This window comes from Anguilla anguilla, chromosome 10, assembly GCF_013347855.1.
Source record: "Anguilla anguilla isolate fAngAng1 chromosome 10, fAngAng1.pri, whole genome shotgun sequence".
NCBI lineage: Eukaryota > Metazoa > Chordata > Actinopteri > Anguilliformes > Anguillidae > Anguilla > Anguilla anguilla.
Window position 1 is genome coordinate 41,961,409 of NC_049210.1, and position 18,399 is coordinate 41,979,807.

General features: G+C 48.0%; 1 protein-coding gene across 3 annotated transcripts; it reads left to right on the forward strand.

The window, feature by feature from the left end:
• The first annotated feature begins 1,178 nt into the window (after positions 1 to 1,178).
• nim1k (NIM1 serine/threonine protein kinase) lies at positions 1,179 to 15,137 on the forward strand. 3 transcript variants are annotated; one of them, XR_004761182.1, is made up of 6 exons: positions 1,179 to 1,340; positions 9,708 to 9,884; positions 10,641 to 11,066; positions 12,975 to 13,243; positions 13,590 to 14,427; positions 14,510 to 15,137. XR_004761182.1 is itself a non-coding variant. In XM_035379004.1 (5 exons), exons 3-5 carry the CDS (start codon positions 10,700 to 10,702, stop codon positions 14,352 to 14,354), a joined length of 1,401 nt encoding a protein of 466 aa, XP_035234895.1. In that variant the 5' UTR covers positions 1,179 to 1,340; positions 9,708 to 9,884; positions 10,641 to 10,699; the 3' UTR covers positions 14,355 to 15,137. The 3 variants fall into 3 exon arrangements, 2 of the variants coding, with proteins under 2 accessions (XP_035234895.1, XP_035234896.1); XM_035379004.1 differs by having other exon boundaries at positions 13,590 to 15,137; XM_035379005.1 differs by having other exon boundaries at positions 10,649 to 11,066; positions 13,590 to 15,137.
• Positions 15,138 to 18,399: the final 3,262 nt, after the last annotated feature.

Sequence of the window (18,399 nt, forward strand, 5' to 3'; positions counted from 1 at the left end):
TTATTTAAAAGTCCGCTTCACACTTTTCTCTTAAGAGGATCAGATTTCCCCATCTGCTCTCTGGTACCCGCGATTACATCGAACTCAATCCAGAATGTATTACCTGGCTATAGACAAGCAAAGCGACTCGTCTCGGTATTGGAACATTTTAGTACGCGTTTACTGCGTATTTGTGCCAAGTCGCTGACGAGCCCAACCCTTATTCGGTGCTGTCAGGACCATATCGTCCCATGGCATTCTGAAAAGCCGTTAGCTGCTAGTAACATTTAAATGCTAACGGATATGCGAGGGCATTGTTTTTTTTGTTTTGTTTTTTCCCCCTGCATTTGGTGTGCAGTTCAATTAAATCTGCTGCCTATTTCCGTCAGCAAGATGGAAAAATCTTTCCGACTTAAAATAATTGAACCCTAATCTGCTTCAAGAGTCTGCCCTTTCCAAGAATAACTTCAAGTGCCCACTTAGACACTGCCCTATCCTTAGCTGTTGTGGATCGGGCAGCCGAGGGTTGCCCGTAGCTTGGACTCCGAAAGTACATGTTTGAACGGGAATTAAATTATGGTTGTGATTCCTGGCGAGGATAAACAAATATTGCTTAGCATGGAAATATACTGTATAAAGGTGACGAAACCTTTTTATCGTCCTCTGATTAATGAGAGTAACTCTAGGGAAAATGTCTTGACTGGCACTTATTTTTCGTGTTGACAACTATTCAACCTACATTCTGCCTATCACTGTAATCGCGTACATCGCAAGTTCACTTCCGAGATCCTATTTTTCCTACAGGTCTCTCCAGCACCCTGGATAGCTCCCGCACCATTGCGCTAGTAGCTGGTTCTAGCACTGGGTGCGTAAAAATAATCTTACATTGACTGGGTATTTCTGATCTATAGGTCCGTTTCGCAGACAATACTACAAACAAACTATTCTTTGTAAATATAGCACAAATTGCGGTGGTTGGTTTCTCTAGGCGAACATGGTGACCTCATACGTAACCTAAGCAAAAATAAAATGCAACGAGTCACTTTAAAGCGCCTAAGGAAGAAGGACGGATAAGAATTCAAAGGAAAAGGGCCCCAGATTCCCATTGGCTGAATTTGTGATCAAGCCCAGCCCACTTCAGTTCCTGATAAGTTAACAGGACTGTCGTTCATGGAGTCTGCGAGTCATTAGATAGCATGCTCGCGTGCATCACCTAACACAATTGTGAGCTGGAGGTTGCCTAGAAGCGGAGGAGACATAGAAATTCATTCACAACAGGGGACGGAAGAAAATGAAGATTGTCGTGTGCCTTGAATCCCCTTCCTGAAGGTCCGTGCCTCGCGTGCGAGCATTTCAGCAAGGTAAGAGCGCCTCGTTGCGTCCTTATGATTACGCGGGCAGCTCGTGGCTATCTGGCTAATCTTACATATTTGCTAATCTCGTCGCCCGAAGTAACGTTATCATAGGGGCAACAATCACAAATACGATAGAATGGTGGTTGGTCATGCAGTTGTTGTTTTTAAACGTTTATGCACATTTTGTAGTTTTTTCCAATCAACCCCGTTGAATAAGTATAGAATATATTGTATTGTAATATGTATATGTACTGGGGTGGCAAATAATTCTGGTATTGTTTTTCAAAATCTTATATTTCTTAGTCGGTCAAGGGGTTTATACACAGGACTAGGCTACATATCAGTACTAAAACGAATGTTAAATATATTTTTCCTTAGAATTTTAGAAAAATGTGAAAAAACGTGAAAAATAATTTCATGTGTATTAAATAAACAATAAGTAGGCCATAATGTTTGATCATGTTTCCAGTAACACGGTAGTCTCCTCAACGGAACGGATCCAGTACTTGGATTTTTCTTTATGTATATGCAATTGCATGCATAATACATTCGTATTTACATTTATATACATAATTCATTTACCGGTGTTTTCTTCTGTTTTCTTCGTACTCTCCGGATGTTGTATTTGTTGCAATTGCCTTATGCATAAGTGAAAACCCGCGCGTACGAATTTTCTCTTTTTTGCTCACACACATTATTGAAAGTATACATCCCATACACATCCAAAATATTATCCTGTCGACCTGCCTGTGTAAAAAAAAAAGATGATTTTACAAAAGGAAATACATTGCGAATGTGATGCCAATTTCTGAACTTGGAAGCGAACACAAATTTGCGTTCCCTATGAGAATTTTGCAAGCTAATCGTTGTGCTTTAGTGGACTTGTACAGATGTTAAGTGAGCTCTATGCTCTTTGAGAATGTGGAATATGATTTCCTTATTAACGAGCGCCTGTGGTAGGTCGCGCTACAGTAAGTGGCACTTGTAGATGCATTGTTTCCTCGTTTCAATTTAAACCTGCTCATCGCAGGTTCAATGCGGAGGCCGTTCTCAGCACAAATGCATAACCCTGTTGGGGTTCCCCTGTTGGGGTTCCACTCCTAATTATAGATTATTTGCTCATAGATTCAACATGTTATGATAAAGCATTTAGCATATTTCGAAATATAAGCATAAATATAAAAATTATTATATTGTAGAAATAATAATATTTGTAGAAGACCCTGTCATATTTCGATCAGTTATCACACCGTGTCGTCTTGTCCGTGAGGGGGAAACACATCTAAGCTGATTGGCTGTGGACCCTATGGACAGGAGAACAGTGAGCCATGTTGGGCTTTTAACTGAATCCGGGGTCTTTCCTTGCCTTAAAACCCTAAACCCCAAGAGTAGACGGTTATGTAAGTTATTGGTTTACTTTGCACATTCTAGGGTAAGGCACTTCTCCAACCTCCCACTGTTGCAGTTTAGGGGATTAACAAATTTTGTGACGCACTTTAAAAAGGAGCATCTTGAAGCAATTAGTAAAATTGACCTTTGTTTTTCTCTGCTCGGATTCACCCCTCCTGAATGGAGTGTTCTCGAAAAGCATTTGTGTCTATCCATGTACAGGTGTGCCCAGCACACGGCTGTGTGTCTTAGTGACCAGGTGTGTCCTGAATACAGGTGTGTTTTGTTTGACGGCAGATAGGCATAGGCTTTCATTTTCTTGCAGTACGGCATTGGGCTCGACAGAATAGGCAGAGTTCGGTACATGAGACATCTCCTCACTCCAAGTCCATTTCAGAATTGGAAAATTAGGGACATGATCCTACCCCCCTACCCCACTACCCCCATCTCAGTCCTGTCTCTACCGGTGCAGCCCGCATTCCTTTTTGGCGTTGCGGTGGAAGTCGTGGCTTTCTCTGAATCCCAAGTTTGGGAATGGCTGCCATCACCCACCCGAAAAACGGAAAACCGAAATCGGCCATTTCAACGGGCCGCAGCCGCTGGGCAGACTCGCGTACACCGGAGTCGTTGTGTCTGATGGCCTGATGAGGAAGCAGCTTGAGCGGCCATTTTCCACACATTTTAATGAGTGTCACCTGTTTGATGTTCCGGACAGAATGGAAGATGGGGGAAAGTAGCGCAATTGTGTGGTGCGAATGGGAACTGGTGCCTGCTTTGCGGAACAGAATGTGATTTTTGGATGATTATTTACACTGGGCCAGCCAGCCAGCCAGCCGAGGATGGGCTCATCCTCTATAGTTGCCCGCTTTTTTTGTGGGGGTGGTGGGGGGGGGGGGTTCAGGCCTGGTTTTTGCCCAATTTTCTCTTCTATTTCTACTGTAAACAATCTTTGTGACATTATCTCTGTAAAAAACAAAAAAAAAACACACTATACCAATAAAATTTAATTGAATTGAATTGACAGTATTGGGTGCTTCCACAAAACATGGAATTGTGCTGTGCGTCAGTAACAGGGGAAGCAAGAAACAGTCCATATCCCAGTGTTTTTTCAGGCCTTTGATGGGCTCATTAGATGGACCTAAAAATAAATAAAAAAAACTACAACAACCAGAAAACATTCCGACTGTGGTTCTGCTCGTGAGACCAAAGGCTCTTTGAAGCGATGGAATAGATTAATGCTCTACAATGGAGCGGAAATCACTTTTTTGTGATCGCTTCATGAAAGATGAGGACAGAATATTCACTATGAATATTCACCCCCCCCCCCCCCCTCCCCGTCCCCAGAGTCTTCGCTGCCACCCTGTTTTTGTTCTTTTGAAGGCCAATGTGAATTAATGGAGCACAACGGAACCTGAGTGCATATAGGTCCAGAAGGGGGGTGGGTGGGGGGGGGGTCTGTCCCAAGATCAGCAGCAATGCTGCACCATGGCCTGTACAATATAGTGTATAGTATATAATAATTACATATTAAAAAATATTAAATTCCCATTCCCAGTATTTTGGATTTGACTTTTTATAGACCATCAGATGTCCAGTTATACCCTGTAAATGTTGAGTGTTTAGTGTTAAAAGTTATGTGATAATGGACATTGTATCACTCTTGGACTCTAAACTGTCTATACTGGAAACTGTGTTTGAGTTCAATTGATGCAGTGCCTTTTACTAAGCTAAATGAATGATACTTAAAAATATATATGTTTAAAATTTATTATGAGGTAGCATTGCGACTTTGCTGGGTCGCGGTCGTGTTTTGCTTAGCCATATAGTTAATGTCGTCAGGCCCACCATTCCATCACCGGTTATATGGGTGTAACCGAGCACGGGGTTGCGTCCTCTGGCTAAGTTCGTTAAAAACCCGACGCTGTCGTTGTGCGCCTTTTGTGGAAAAGGGGACAGTAACAGTCAAAAGCCACGCGCTATGGGTTTTCAGGGTGATCGCGCGCGGCACGCTTTAGAGCTTAAAGCCGCTGTCGTTGCCACCGGCCGCAGCTGGTTCATGGCGGCGAAATGACGTTTCTGATTTATTTATTAGCTGAGTAAAAGTGCTTATGTGGGGTCGACTTACAGCGCCATTAGCGCCCGGTGCGCGCGCCAGGGTTCAGATTTCCAAGTGACAGTGTTATCGCAGCGTATGTATTAGGATACAGTAACCAGATGTGATACTCAGGGCAAGTAAGGTCATAGAGTTTAATAGATCATGTAATAAATGACCTGGAGCTCTTTTCTTTGTGTGTATATATATATATATATATATATATACCTCACCATTCTCCCTGAGTGTATATACATGTGTAATATTAGTCCTGAGTATATATATAGGCTATATATATACACACACCTGTATGCTGTGTGAGTGTGTGTGTGTGTGTGCGTGTGTGTAGAGTAATTCAGCCCTGAGCTTATATACCTGCACAACACTGGCCCTGAGTGCATATATACATATACAGTGTCATAGCCTCAGGTGTATATACACTCAGTAGTCCCAGTAAAATGGGTTTACAGTGCCTGTGTATAGTGCTATAGCCTGAGGTATGTACAGTATACCTATGTATAGTACTGTAGCCCCAGGTGAATATACAGTACCCGTGTAATGGTGTAACCTCAGGTGTGTACACAGTGCCAGTATAGTGCTGTACATGTTGAGGAAAGTTGGTTATTGGCTGGGTCAGTCACATGACACAGTCACATGACTAATCGTTGTCCTGCAGCAGTTCTGCTGAAGCCCAGGTATGGCAGTTAGAAGCGGTTGGATGTGTAGAGGGTCAGGCAGGATGCGGCGTTGTGTATTTGGAGGGGGGGGTTGTACAGTGATGGGGGTTTGAAGGCCTCCCTGCCTCCAGGATTCCCCAGTGAACAGTCCCATGGCTCCTCCACCCCTCCACCTTTCTACCTCTCCACTCCTCCACCCCTCCAGCTCTCCTCCGCTCCACCTCTCCAGCCCTCACACTCCATTCTTGTTGTTTTCCTTTCAGTCCTGGATCCTTATTCTCCCTGGACTGCACATCTCAATTAGGACACACAGAGAAGCTTTGTGTACCCATGGCTATGTGTGTGTGTGTATGTGTGTGTGTGTGTACATCTGAAAAGAAAGTTTTTTTTCCCTTCCTGGGTCTCTCTCTCTCTCTTTCTCTTGTTGTGCAATGAAAAGGGAAGCCTTGCTCCCCCTCCCTTCCTCCCTCCCTCCCTCTCCATCTCTCTCAGTGAGATGGTAGGGCACACTGCAGATAGATGTGAGAAGCAGTTTTTCCTGAACGCAGCACGTTGTGTTGTTGGCTTGCAGGTGCGGGAGGAGAGAACAGGAGGAAGTGCCTTCACCTCACCCTCATTTCACCTCGTTACCCCGACTACCCCCCCCCCCCCCCCGGGGTTTCCAGGCTGTTAGTGGCCCCCACGTCTGTGTAGTTTCTGTGCTTTTCTCAGGAGGGCTTGCACACGTTTCCAGTTTTCCTCTGGAACGGAAGTGTGGAGTTGTTCCTGAGCGTGCCCGTCCCCCTTGGAAATTCCCTGCCCCACTGCAAAGGGGAAACCGCAATAACGTCGAGCCAATATGGCCGCCTGACTGCCTTAAACCCCGCCCCTCTCTGCAGTTGACCTCTTCTGAACTCCTCTCCACAACTTCAGTTCAGCTCAGATCAGTTCAAAAAACTTTATTGGCAAAGATCTATAAATGGAAAGTTGTCTTTGGAATATTGGCTCCAGAAAAAGGACTATGCACTTTGACTCAATACTGAAATATTACGTAAAAAAAACATTTAGAAGAAAAAATAAAACATACACACAACATAATTTGTACTTATAATGTACGGTATACGTATCCTTGACAACATAACAAACCGAATCTTTGTGAGCTCGAGCCCTGCATTAATCCACTTTCTCAGGTTAAAAACTTCCTGTAAAAATGTCACGGCGGTTTTGTTTACGGTACGACGTGCCGCCGGCCAATCGTAGCCCGTCGCTAGCGTTCTGGGACGGCGCGCCGCGGCACATGGGGGGGGGGGGGGGGGGGGGGGGCGGAGAACGCGCTCTTAACTTTCCGCTGGCTGGTTACTGTCCCGTTCCCCGGCCGCTGCGAGCCCGCACAAGCACACTTAGCACGTCGCCGGGGCAACCTGGGCGAATCGCCAAGGCAGCGGGCGGAAGGGGGGGTGGGGGGGGGGGTTTGGGGGGTGCAGGGTGATTTACTGAACCCTTCTTCTCAGGGTCTTTCGAGGTTTTCGGTGTTCTGTTCGGCCCTAGAAGTGGAAAGCCGACTGCCACCATTCTGCACCGATTGTCGTTCCGGGCCAGTAGGAGAGAACATCAACCTGTTTTGAGGTGTGGACCTGTTTCATGGTGTGAACCTGCTTTTGTGTTGTGAACCTGTCCCCTCTTCCTCTCCTGATGAGTCTTTTCAGCCCCAGAGATCAATGGGAGAGCATTCATCTCCGTCGATGGCGTTTGAAGGCCAGAGAAATGGAGTATTTATGAGGATCAGGGGCCTTTGATATCCCCCGGCCAGCCAGAGAGGGGACAGACAGAGGGGGAGAGAAAGAAAGGGAGGAGAGGGAGGGAAAGGAAAAATGACCCGATGAGATGAAAGTTATGATGAGGAGAGGGAGAGGTAAAGAGATATGGACTAAGACAGGGCTAAAGATTTATGCGTATGCATATTTATGCATATGTGTATCTATAATCCTACGTATGTATGTCTATGTGTATGTGTGGAAGCAAGGAAGTGAATAAGGATATGTTACGCCACACACACCCCGCACGCGCACACATACACACACGCACACACACACACGCACGCACAGGTGCGCACACACACACACACACACACACACGCACAGGCGCGCACACACACACACACTGCGTCTCTCTCCCCCAGCATGTCTCCGGTGTGTTTATGCTGCTGCCGGGAGATTCGGGGTTGTTTAAGAATCCCAGTTGTCACGGGTCCTTGACAACAGTCGTCCCCTGACACGCCTGGGTGTACCTGTCACAGCATAGCTGATGAGGGCATGCCCTTTCTTCATCACAAGGCAATTTGAGCAGGAACAATTTGAGCCGCGGTGCGTTCTGTTATGATCCTAGAGCCTGCAGACCCTGATTACAGATGACTCTAGTGTCTGTTTAATGATAATATGTATCGCACATATGTCTCTCTCTATCTATCTCTCTTCCCCAGCTCTCTTGCTCTTCCTCTCTCTCTCTCTGAGGTTTTAAAATTCTCATTCAAATAAATCCCTGGCTAGTATGACTGTTTCCTGTGCATACTGGGAAGTGCATACTTGGTTAGACTGAGATTGGGATTGCAGTCTGGGTCTTTGTTGCTGGACCAGGGTTAATTTGGCTACCTCCCTGCGTGTGACAGTCCCGTCCACAATGCCTACGAGTTCTCAGTGTAAGGAAAATCCTGGCAGTCTGGAGCTCTAATTACACATGCTCATGTGTCATCTACATGTGATCTCATTTTATTTCATATCTTTACGTCTCTGAGTTAATGTGGTCCTGTTGTCAATGTGGCAAAAATGGAATAATTTCACTTACTGACGTTATTCTGTAGCACTTCTTTTTGTGTCTTTTCTGTCATTAGAAAATAATTATTTTTTAAATCTGAGGGCAGTTCTGACTACCGTGAGTCCACTGTGCAGGACACGGATGGAGAGGGTGTGTCCGATCCACAGGCTGCATCATCCGGCGTGCTGTCCCTTGAACGGGCGTACCTCGGGGTCAGTGTGAGGTCAAGGTTTTCCGTGCGGGTCCTTGACGGGGATTAGTGGTGAGGCGCTGTGATTGATGTTTATCGTGGGCTGGGGGCGTGGGTAGGGGTGCGTTTGAGTGGACGCGCACTGGAAGACGCTGGCTACTCTGACGTCGCCGCGGTGACCTGAAAATCCCTCAGCCACAGACGTGGCGGAACGCACCGTTCCAGGAAACGGCCGAGGCCACGTCTTCTTCATCGTCTTCCTCTTCCTCCTCTCTAGGCTCTTCATTAGGACGTTTCCTCAAAAATAGTTAATTTACCTTAATCACCTCCTGATTTACACACGCGCACAGACCCACTCACACAAACACACACAGACTCACACACACACACACACACACTGAGGGAGAATGTCTTTGGTCAGTGTGTTTGGATAGGTGTGATGGTGGGCGGGGAAGGGAGAAGCCACACCCACTCTGGCCTCAATATATTTCTGGTACGCATGGCCAGACCGTGACCTCACCTCTCCGTTCTCCTCTTGTTTTTGTGCATCCTCTCTTTCAGGTAAGAAACACGGACATTCTTCCAGCTCAAGGGTTTAAGAGCCGTAAATAAATTAGGATTAAATTAGGGATTAAGACAGCTAGCGACTGCATGTGCTAATCTCTGCAGCAGGGCAGTCCAAAGAGAGAGGGAGGAGAGAGAAAGAGAGAGCAAAAGAGAGCGAGGGAGAAACACAGACTGAGACTGAGAGAAGCAGAGAAGAGAGAGAGAGTGGGGGAGGAGCCAGAGAAGGAGAGAAGAGAAAGATAGAGTACGACCGAGAGGAGAAGAGAGAGAGATAGAGAGGCAGAGAGTAAGAGGAAGAGTGAGAGAAGAGAGAGCATCTCTTGTTTCTGTCAGTCAGGTCTGCCACTGGAACAGATAGGCTAAGTGGGGGGGCGGGGGCAGCTGTCCTGGTGAGGGGCTCTGGCTACAGATTCGACTTGGAGTGAGGGGAGGACCCAGAGAGAGCGAGCAAGAGCGAGTGAGAGACAGAAAGAACGAGAGAGTGATAAGGAGAGCAAGTGAGAAAGAGAGAGATAGCAGAGGAGTGTGCAGAGAACTGGCCGGTCCAGGGCGGCGTCTTCCCCGTTGAACTCTGGAGGGAAGGATCCGGTGCCAGGGGCGCGTTAGCCGCTCCTCTGGGGTGAGTCGGACTGCGCTCTCAGGGCTGCTTTCCCTCCGCTTTCCTTCAGCGGGGGTACAGGGACCACCAGGAACCGTGGACCCCCCCCCCCCACCCCACCCGTTCTCCTCCCCCCTGAGTAACGGGGGTCCTCGTTCGGAGCCTGAGATGCGGACCGGGGGGGCGTCTCTGGAGCCGAAACGGACGGACGGAGAGCCTGCGTCCCCCATGGCACAGACGCATGCAGGTGAGGTTCCCCCCCCCCTCCCCCGATTCAGCCCCGCACCCTTCCTCTCCTCCAGGGACTCCAGCAGCACACCTGGTTCTCTTTCCCTACCTCATAATTAACTGATTGAGTAGAGACCACGGAACTGGTCAGAGATCCCTCCCCTCTCACCTGGTGTCCCAGATCTTAGGGGAAGCATGAAAACCAGCGCACAGTGAAATGCCCAGTGTTAATTCAACTCTAACAGAGTCCAACAGGGACCGTATGTACGGTACTTTGTAAGTGTTTATTTTAACACTGAACGTTTTACTGTGCAGCACTGCTAAATTTGAGTGCTTAGGTGCGTGTAACTGGCTTTCTGGACAGCCTGTGCGGTTTTATTTTCAATTAATTTATTTTTATTATTTATTCAATTTATTCTGCCAAACTGCAAGTTTTACAGCAGTGCTGGAACATATTGAACCATGTTAGAAACATGTTATAACATTTGGAATGCTGTATTTTTTTGTTGCTGAATTTCACAGAAAATATGCTGGCGCACTGGGTGATTTGGCTATTGTTTAAATGGAGGCGTTTCTGAAAGGCTCATACTATTGTGCTGAATGAGATTAGAGCACATACTGGAAAAAACCTTACTGCTGACCTCATCCATTTCTGACTGTATGTGTGCGATTGTGTGTGTGTGTGTGTGTGTATATGTGTGCATGTGTGTGTGTGCGTGTGTGTGTGTGCGTGCGTGCGTGCGTGCGTGCGTGCGTGCGTGTGTTTGTTTTTCAGGTCTCCAGTAACACACGGGGACCCTGGCGTGAGCTAACCCCCCTGCACCCTACAGCAAGATGACAGCAGTGTGTCCAAATGGGGACCCCGCCCTGGACGACCCGGGACCCCCCGCTGGGGGCCACAACCTGGGCCCCTCCCTGCAGAGCGTGGGCCCCTCCCTCGGCTGCGAGGCCCCGGGGAACCGGCGCTACGCCCGCTGGAGCCGGCAGGACAGCCTGGACGTGGCCACGGACGAGGAGGAGGGCGGGGCCCCGCGCCGGCGGCTGAGCCCGCTGGAGAGGCTGAACCTGGACATGTGCCAGGACGAGAAGGTGGTGCGCGAGCTGACCGTCGGTCGCCGAATCGGCTTCTACAAGATCCGCGGCGAGATCGGCTGCGGGAACTTCTCCCACGTCAAGCTGGGCATCCACGCCCTCACCAGAGGTGGGCTGTGGGGCCGCGTCCCGCCCCGCCCTGCCCCCAACCGCGCCCCCAAACAGATCTGGAGCTTTAGTCATGCGTTTTTAATTAGTGCTTTAGGGATGGTGTTAAAAAAAACAAAACACGGTTTCCCAATTATTTTGTTCAATTACTTAATTACTTGACACTTCTATCTATTATCAGGTTTCTGGAAAGATGTTTACTCCTATCAAAGAAAGGAAAACAGTGTGGTTATTTTGCTCACTATGTACTTTATACAGTGCCATTGTCAAACATGATTTAATTGATCTGAATTTTAAAATCTGAATCATTTTTTTTACCGATTAACAAAAGTTTTATTCGATGAGCTTCAGTGGGCACAGAGTGTGATATGTTTAATATCTGTGTTTGTACAATTTCCCGCTGTTTCTATCAGCGACAGGAGGAGACCGGCACAGTTACTGAATCTTGCTCGATCACTATACTGTCTCTGCTATGTGACTGTCTGAGTATCAGGGTGTCTAGGTTTTTGTAATGACTGATTGCCCCGGCTGAATTAATCAGCTGTGAACATCAATGCTGGTTCACTCCCAGATTAGCTCACAGTACGAAGTTTCAGGACATAAGAAGACAAGATGCACAAGCTGTCTTTCTGCTGTAATTCCTGGGCTCATCAAGAAGTGCTGCTTAAAACTGTCAGATCGGCTAAATTACTGCGTTAATTATATAATTAGGGACAGACTCTGGCATGTGATTCAGAAACAGACCCTTTTTCTGATGACTGGGATGGGGGTGACCCGTGGGACCGCCCTATGGGGGGGGAGTTGGGGGGGGGGGGATTGATTGATTTGTGGCTTCGTGTGTCAGCTGAGAGAGCAGGATTCCTGCTGTCTCAGAGAAATGGTGTCAATGGCAAAGCAAAGCCAAAACGCGCTACAGGTTATTATTATTATTATTATTATTATTATTCTGCCGTCCTTGAAAGTCAAGGAGGTAAAAAAGCTCATAGTAGAGTAACTGAAGGATACACATGCCCCAGGAGTTTAAGACGCATCCATTAGGCCGTTGGATATATTCTAACGTTAGCGTGCAGTTAACATGTTACGGCACTTCCACCGGTTCAAAATAAACTATTTTTATTATATGTTGCATTCATTACCCAGAGATTCTCTTCTCCCAGTTAGTGGTTCTTCTAACTGTACGATCATGTAAAGGGGGATTCCAAACCCCCCGCCCCCACCCCCCCCCCAAAAAAAACATTTTTACCCCGAAGGATGTCGTGGGACGCCGGTCGTGTCGGAGGGGCGAGCGAGGGACGCCGGAGGTGTTTCCTTTTTTAATCAAGCCTAATTACTCCTGGGCTCGTCGGCCCACGATTGCCCAGGGACCGCGGTTGGCATATCTTACCTGGCAATTAGCGTCTAATTTACACCTGAAACCCCCCCCGGGCGTGGCAGCTGGGGTCCCAGAGAGACCGCTGTGCGGTAAACAACCAGGAGCTGGAGAACAACACCTCTCTGGCGTAATTATCATCATTATTATCAGCTTACAGGTCCAGGGAGGTGTGTCCAGCTTTACTTTTGTTTTTTTTCACATACTGCATTATGTAAGTGTACATCCAGGGACTTGGTTGGGGCTGTTCAGCTTTAGGGACTAGCTCAGGGCTATAGCGGTGTGGCGAGTGGGACGCAAACAGGTAACCTCGTGGTTGCCGGCTGGGTTCCCTACCCACCTGACTGTATTTTCGGCCTCTTAAGCCCAGCCATTGAGAAAGGCCCTGCTGTCTCCTTCCAAGGTGGACCAATTTCTCAAGGCCTGGAATCGTCCTGCTGTGTTACTTTTTAACCACCAGGTGGCAGCACTGCAGCCGATCCTCACCCGCTTGGTTTAACCCCGGGTTTGCGTCTGTTTGCTCGTCTCTCTTGCCTTCAGACAAGGTGGCCATAAAGATCCTGGACAAGACCAAGCTGGACCAGAAGACCCAGCGGCTGCTGTCCCGCGAGATCTCCAGCATGGAGCGCCTGCACCACCCCAACGTGATCCGGCTGTACGAGGTGGTGGAGACCCTGTCGCGCCTCCACCTGGTGATGGAGTACGCCGGGGGCGGGGAGCTCTACACCCGCATCAGCACCGAGGGGAAGCTGTCCGACATCGACAGCAAGATCGTCTTCTCCCAGATCCTGTCGGCCGTCAAGCACATGGTCAGCAGCCTCTCTCATTACTTTCAGTTGCCGGCGGTGATTGTGACATCAGCATTAGAATGTTCAGTTGGGAACATTCTAATCACATATTTGTTAAAGCGTTAGGTGAACTCTAATGCTAAACCGTAAAGTTCAGTTTGAAATATCTTTATTTAATCTCTATGTGATTTTTTAAGTGTGATATCAGCTGTTTGTCTGTTGTCTAAAAAAATGACATTACAAAGATTGTCTCTATATTACTCATTAATTTTGACAAAAAAATGTCAGTCTGTAATTATAAGCTGTGGAAATGGGAAATTGCGAGTGAAAACGGAGCGATTTTAACGCGCCATTCCCCGCTGCCCAGCACGACAACAACATCGTCCACCGGGACCTGAAGGCGGAGAACGTCCTGTACACCTGCAGCACCTGCGTCAAGGTGGGCGACTTCGGCTTCAGCACGGTCAGCCGGCGCGACGAGACCCTCAACACCTTCTGCGGCTCGCCGCCGTATGCCGCGCCCGAGCTCTTCCGCGACGAGCACTACGTGGGCGTGCACGTGGACGCCTGGGCGCTGGGCATCCTGCTCTTCTTCATGGTGACGGGCACCATGCCCTTCCGCGCCGACACCGTGGCCAAGCTCAAGCGCTGCATCCTGGACGGCGCCTACGCCGTGCCGCCCTTCGTGCCCGAGCCGTGCCAGCGGCTCATCCGCGGCATCCTGCAGCCGCTGCCCGCCGACCGCTGCACCGTGGAGCAGATGATGGGGTGCGAGTGGCTGCTGCCCGTGGAGTTCCCCCGCGCCATGGAGCCCTTCCGGCTGGACCCGCTCCACCTGGCCGAGGGCGGGGCCGGGGCCGGGGCCGGGGAGCCGGACGAGGAGGCGGCGGAGGTGCGGGCCGCGCTGGAGGCGCTGGGCATCACCGCCGAGCACATCCGGAACAACCAGGGCAAGGACTGCCGCAGCTCGGTGACGGGCGTGTACCGCATCCTGCTGCACCGCGTGCACCGGCGCCGGGCCCTGGAGAGCATGCCCGTGGTCGCCGCCCAGGCCGCCGCCGACCCCAAGAAGGACCGCCTCCGCGCCTACCGCGGCCTGAGGCACACCTCCAAGCTCTGCGCCATCCTGTGACCGCGACCGCGGGCTGACCTTGACCCGACCTTGGCGTGACTGTGCCTGAGGCGCACCTCCAAGCTCTGCGTCATCCTGAGACCGCGATTGTGACCGTGACTGTGACCCGACTTTGGCGTGACTGTGCCTGCGATGCACCTCCAAGCTCTGCGTCGTCCTGAGACCGCGATCGCGACCGTACTGTGACCCAACCACCACCTGACCTGACCTGACCACAGTTGCGACACAACTGTAAAATGTGACTGTGACTGTGAGGAGACTGTGACCCTTGATGTGACTGTGCCTGCGACGCCCCTAAAAAAAAAGTCTGACCGTGAACTGACTGTGCCTGCGATATACCACCAAATGCGGGGTCGCCCTGTGACTGCAGCCGTGACCCTGTAAAGTGACTGTGGTGCCACAGGGACTGTGCCTGTGACATGCTTCCTAACAGCGAAGAATGCTTGTGACTGTGACTGCACCTGACACACCTCCAGACTTTGTGTCATCCTCAGACTGTGAGCCTGACCACGACTGTGATTTCAAACGTGACCAAATGTAACTGTGACCGTAACATGACCCAGACTATGATGTCATGACAACCACAACGGCAAAGCAGCTCCGCAATCTCAAATATTAGGATTGTTCTTTTTTTTTTTGTTTATTTATTTATCATATCTGTAAGAATGAGGAACAGTCATGTAAAAAAACAGAAATTTATATAATTCCTCTATTTTGTTCTATTCTGTTGTAAATATTGATTTTTGTTTGTTAAGAAAATGTTATAAATATTTTAAAAAGAAATGATTAACTGTTATGGTGACGTGATGGGGTGGGGGGGTTGTGTTTGGGAGGGTCATGATCCATGTGCACAGTGAAACTGTAATGATCAGCGTTTCATTCGAAGTCTATAAGAAGTTAATTTCACAACTGTGAAGCCATTTGCGTATTATTTCTTCTAGTTGCCAGTGCAATCACGTGCCACTGATTTTGAAGAAATGTTTTGGCCAACTTTGCTGTGCAGTGTAGCTGCTGTTACCCAAGTCCACGGCTCGAAAGAGCCATAACATAAAGGAGACAAACACAAAATGGGATCGATTACAAATGGGTTTATTAAAGTATCAAAAATACAAAGTGCAGAGCAAAGAGGGGGAAAAGGAAGGGAAAAAGTGGTGGTCAGTAAGACAGTTATTCCAGCGCCCTCCTGGTTAAGAGAGAGGATAGGGAGAGAGGGGAGAGAGGTGCAGAACAGGCTCTTTTATAAGGCACCACCAGGTGTTTCTGATCAACAGAAACTGCTGATATGCACACCTGAGCAGATAAGAGTAAGACAAGTCTGGCCAGGACACAACACTGTTCACACTTTACACCTCTTCTGGTTACACCCAATAGTTTGAAGTCTTGGCTCAAATATTAATGTGAATGTTAGCCTATGTTCCGGAGCTTCCATTTTATTGTACTGTGTTTGTGGATGTTAAACAACCCACATTAAGGTTTAAGGTTTATTTTATTTAAGAAAGGGACAGTGCACATTAATAAACATGAGAACTTGGATGCACCATGTAAATGTGCCAGATTTAGCCATACAGGCTAATTTTCATCTGTAGTCCCTGGGCAGGTTGATGGTTTAAGAAACATAAAAGAACATACATAACAAATAAGCACAGAAAAATGAGTTTTAAAAAAAATGCAAACTTTGACAAGAAGATGGGAAAACAAACAAAACAAAACAGGAACAGACCTGCAAAGCACACACGTATGAAACTTGGAGAAGAGAGAAGCAGGTGTTCCAGAAACAAAAAATCCAGGTTACCAAAAAAAAAAAATTCATAATGAATGGTCCACAGTATCAAAGTAACAACAGGGTTACTCTCAGGGAAAAGAAAGTGGAAATGCATTGCGTCAAAATAAAATTCTAACAAGCGTGCAGAAATATAAAATGCCTTTGTGTAGTGTTGTGTTAGTGTTTCATAGCCCAACACAAAGTGCTTCACAATAAATAAATGAATTAAAAAGCATTAAAAGAAAGTGTGGAAATGAGGAAATAAAATATCAATAAAATGTCATTTAAATAAATGTTTTGTTCTGATTCAAGTGCAGGAATTTGTTTTACATTCAGATCTTAATCCAGATTATGATGTGCCTAACAAACCATTCAAACAAATTAAGAGCCGTGCCTGTGGCAAACAGACTGGAAAAATGGGTGGGTAAGAGAATGGTATGGTGAACAGTGTTAGTCAGAACCACAGACCATGTCAGAACTCAGGGCCAGTACTGCAAGATGCAGTGAGAGTCCAGAGTCCAGTCTAACGTATCGGGGTGTAGGTTAATCAAGGTATTACCAAAAACAGTTAAAATAACCGTTGTCCCAGGAAGAAGCAGATCAGAAGTTCGTGATAAAATGTGTCTTGATTGGTTTTTAACATTTTACATTTTTAAAACGTATTCCTTTAAAAAGTCAAAAGGAACAGAAAATACATTCAGACAGACATTCCCTAAATTACAAAAAAAATCAAAACAATCAGAAAGAGGAAACCTAATACAAACAACCCTACCTATATTAACTAATAATCACAAGACAAAATTATTTTAAGAATATTTACAATAAATACTATTTTCCTTAAAAAATAAACAAAAATGTGCGCTCGGGGTGGGGTGAAGAGCGGGTGCCCCTCCTAGGGGGGTGGACTATATGACGAGTTCTTTCCAGTGGTCCACCCCCATTTCTCTCTCGCCAGGTCCTTGTTCTTACGAAAGTCCACCAAAACGCCGTCCTGGAGGAGGTTCTGTATCCTCCGCCTGAGAGCGACCAGGTCCACTGATGTTTTTTGGTAGACCTTGATGTTTCTTGTCTCCCATAGGACCTGCCTGACGGTGTTAATAATCCCCCACTGACGCTGGAGCTCCATTGTCTTAAGTCCCTCCCGGGGACCGTAGAGGACGCTCTCAGCCGTCAGGGAGGACATCGGCAGCAACCTGTTTTGGGAGACAGAGGAAACAACAAGGCCCCAGACCCACCTAGTCACGGTGCACTCCCAGAACAGATGGTGATTGTGTTCCGAGTCAGTGCAACGGTGGGGGCAGTGCTCAGTAAGGGCTAAGTGCCTGGGGTGCATAAAAACTCTTGTGGGGAGACACCTGTGAGCTGTCAACCAGGCAATGTCTTTTTATTTGTTAGTAAGACACTTGTGTGTCACATTTGCCCAGATGACTTGCGGGTCCCAGGCCGGCCCTGACCTTGGGAGCGTGGCGGTCTCGTTTGATCTTAAATGAGCCATTATGATTTTATAGCTCCACGAGGTCAGGCCAGCCCTGGGCAATCCCGTCCTGAAAGCAAAGTCCTTCAGGGCCTGATAGACATAGGGGGGATCCCAGCTATATGGTATGGTGAGGTCCAGCACACCCAGGCCCATTGCCCGCAGGAAGGGGGTGACATAGTACCTAGCGAAGGCACCAGAGGCCTTTCCCACCTTCCCAGCGTTCTGGACCAGGGCGGCCAGACCTTGCACCATAATAATTTTGACTATGTCCGGGGCCCCCCTGCCCCCCATTCCTCTCCTCTTTGAGGAGGGTGACTCTGCTCAGCTTTTCCATATTGCTCCCCCTGACAAAGTGAAAGGCCAACCTAGCAATTTGCTTGCTGGTGACCTTGTCTGGGGGAAACACCCTCCCCACATAGAGAAGAATGGGCAGGACCATTGCCTTACCCGCCATGGTCAGGGGCCGCGCACTCCAGCTCCCATCCTATCTATTCAAACAGGTTCCATTCACATTGAAATTGAAATACAGCAGGGGGGCTCGCCCCCTTCCCCCCCGGGGTCCAGCGGAAACTTCCCAAATGCAGAATACACAAAAATGTCTGTTTCCCAACAGGGGCGAGCGCCAGATCACAGCCTGACCCAATGACGCTCACATGGCGTCCAATTTTTCTTTTTTTTCTTTTCACTTCACTTTCATTCTTCATCTCACGTTTTCACACTCACCCTCCCCTCCACCCGGGAGGGTTTTTCCGGAACACACGGCCAATAAATGTCAAAAGGCTATTTTCGGGGAGTTGTTCATAGGT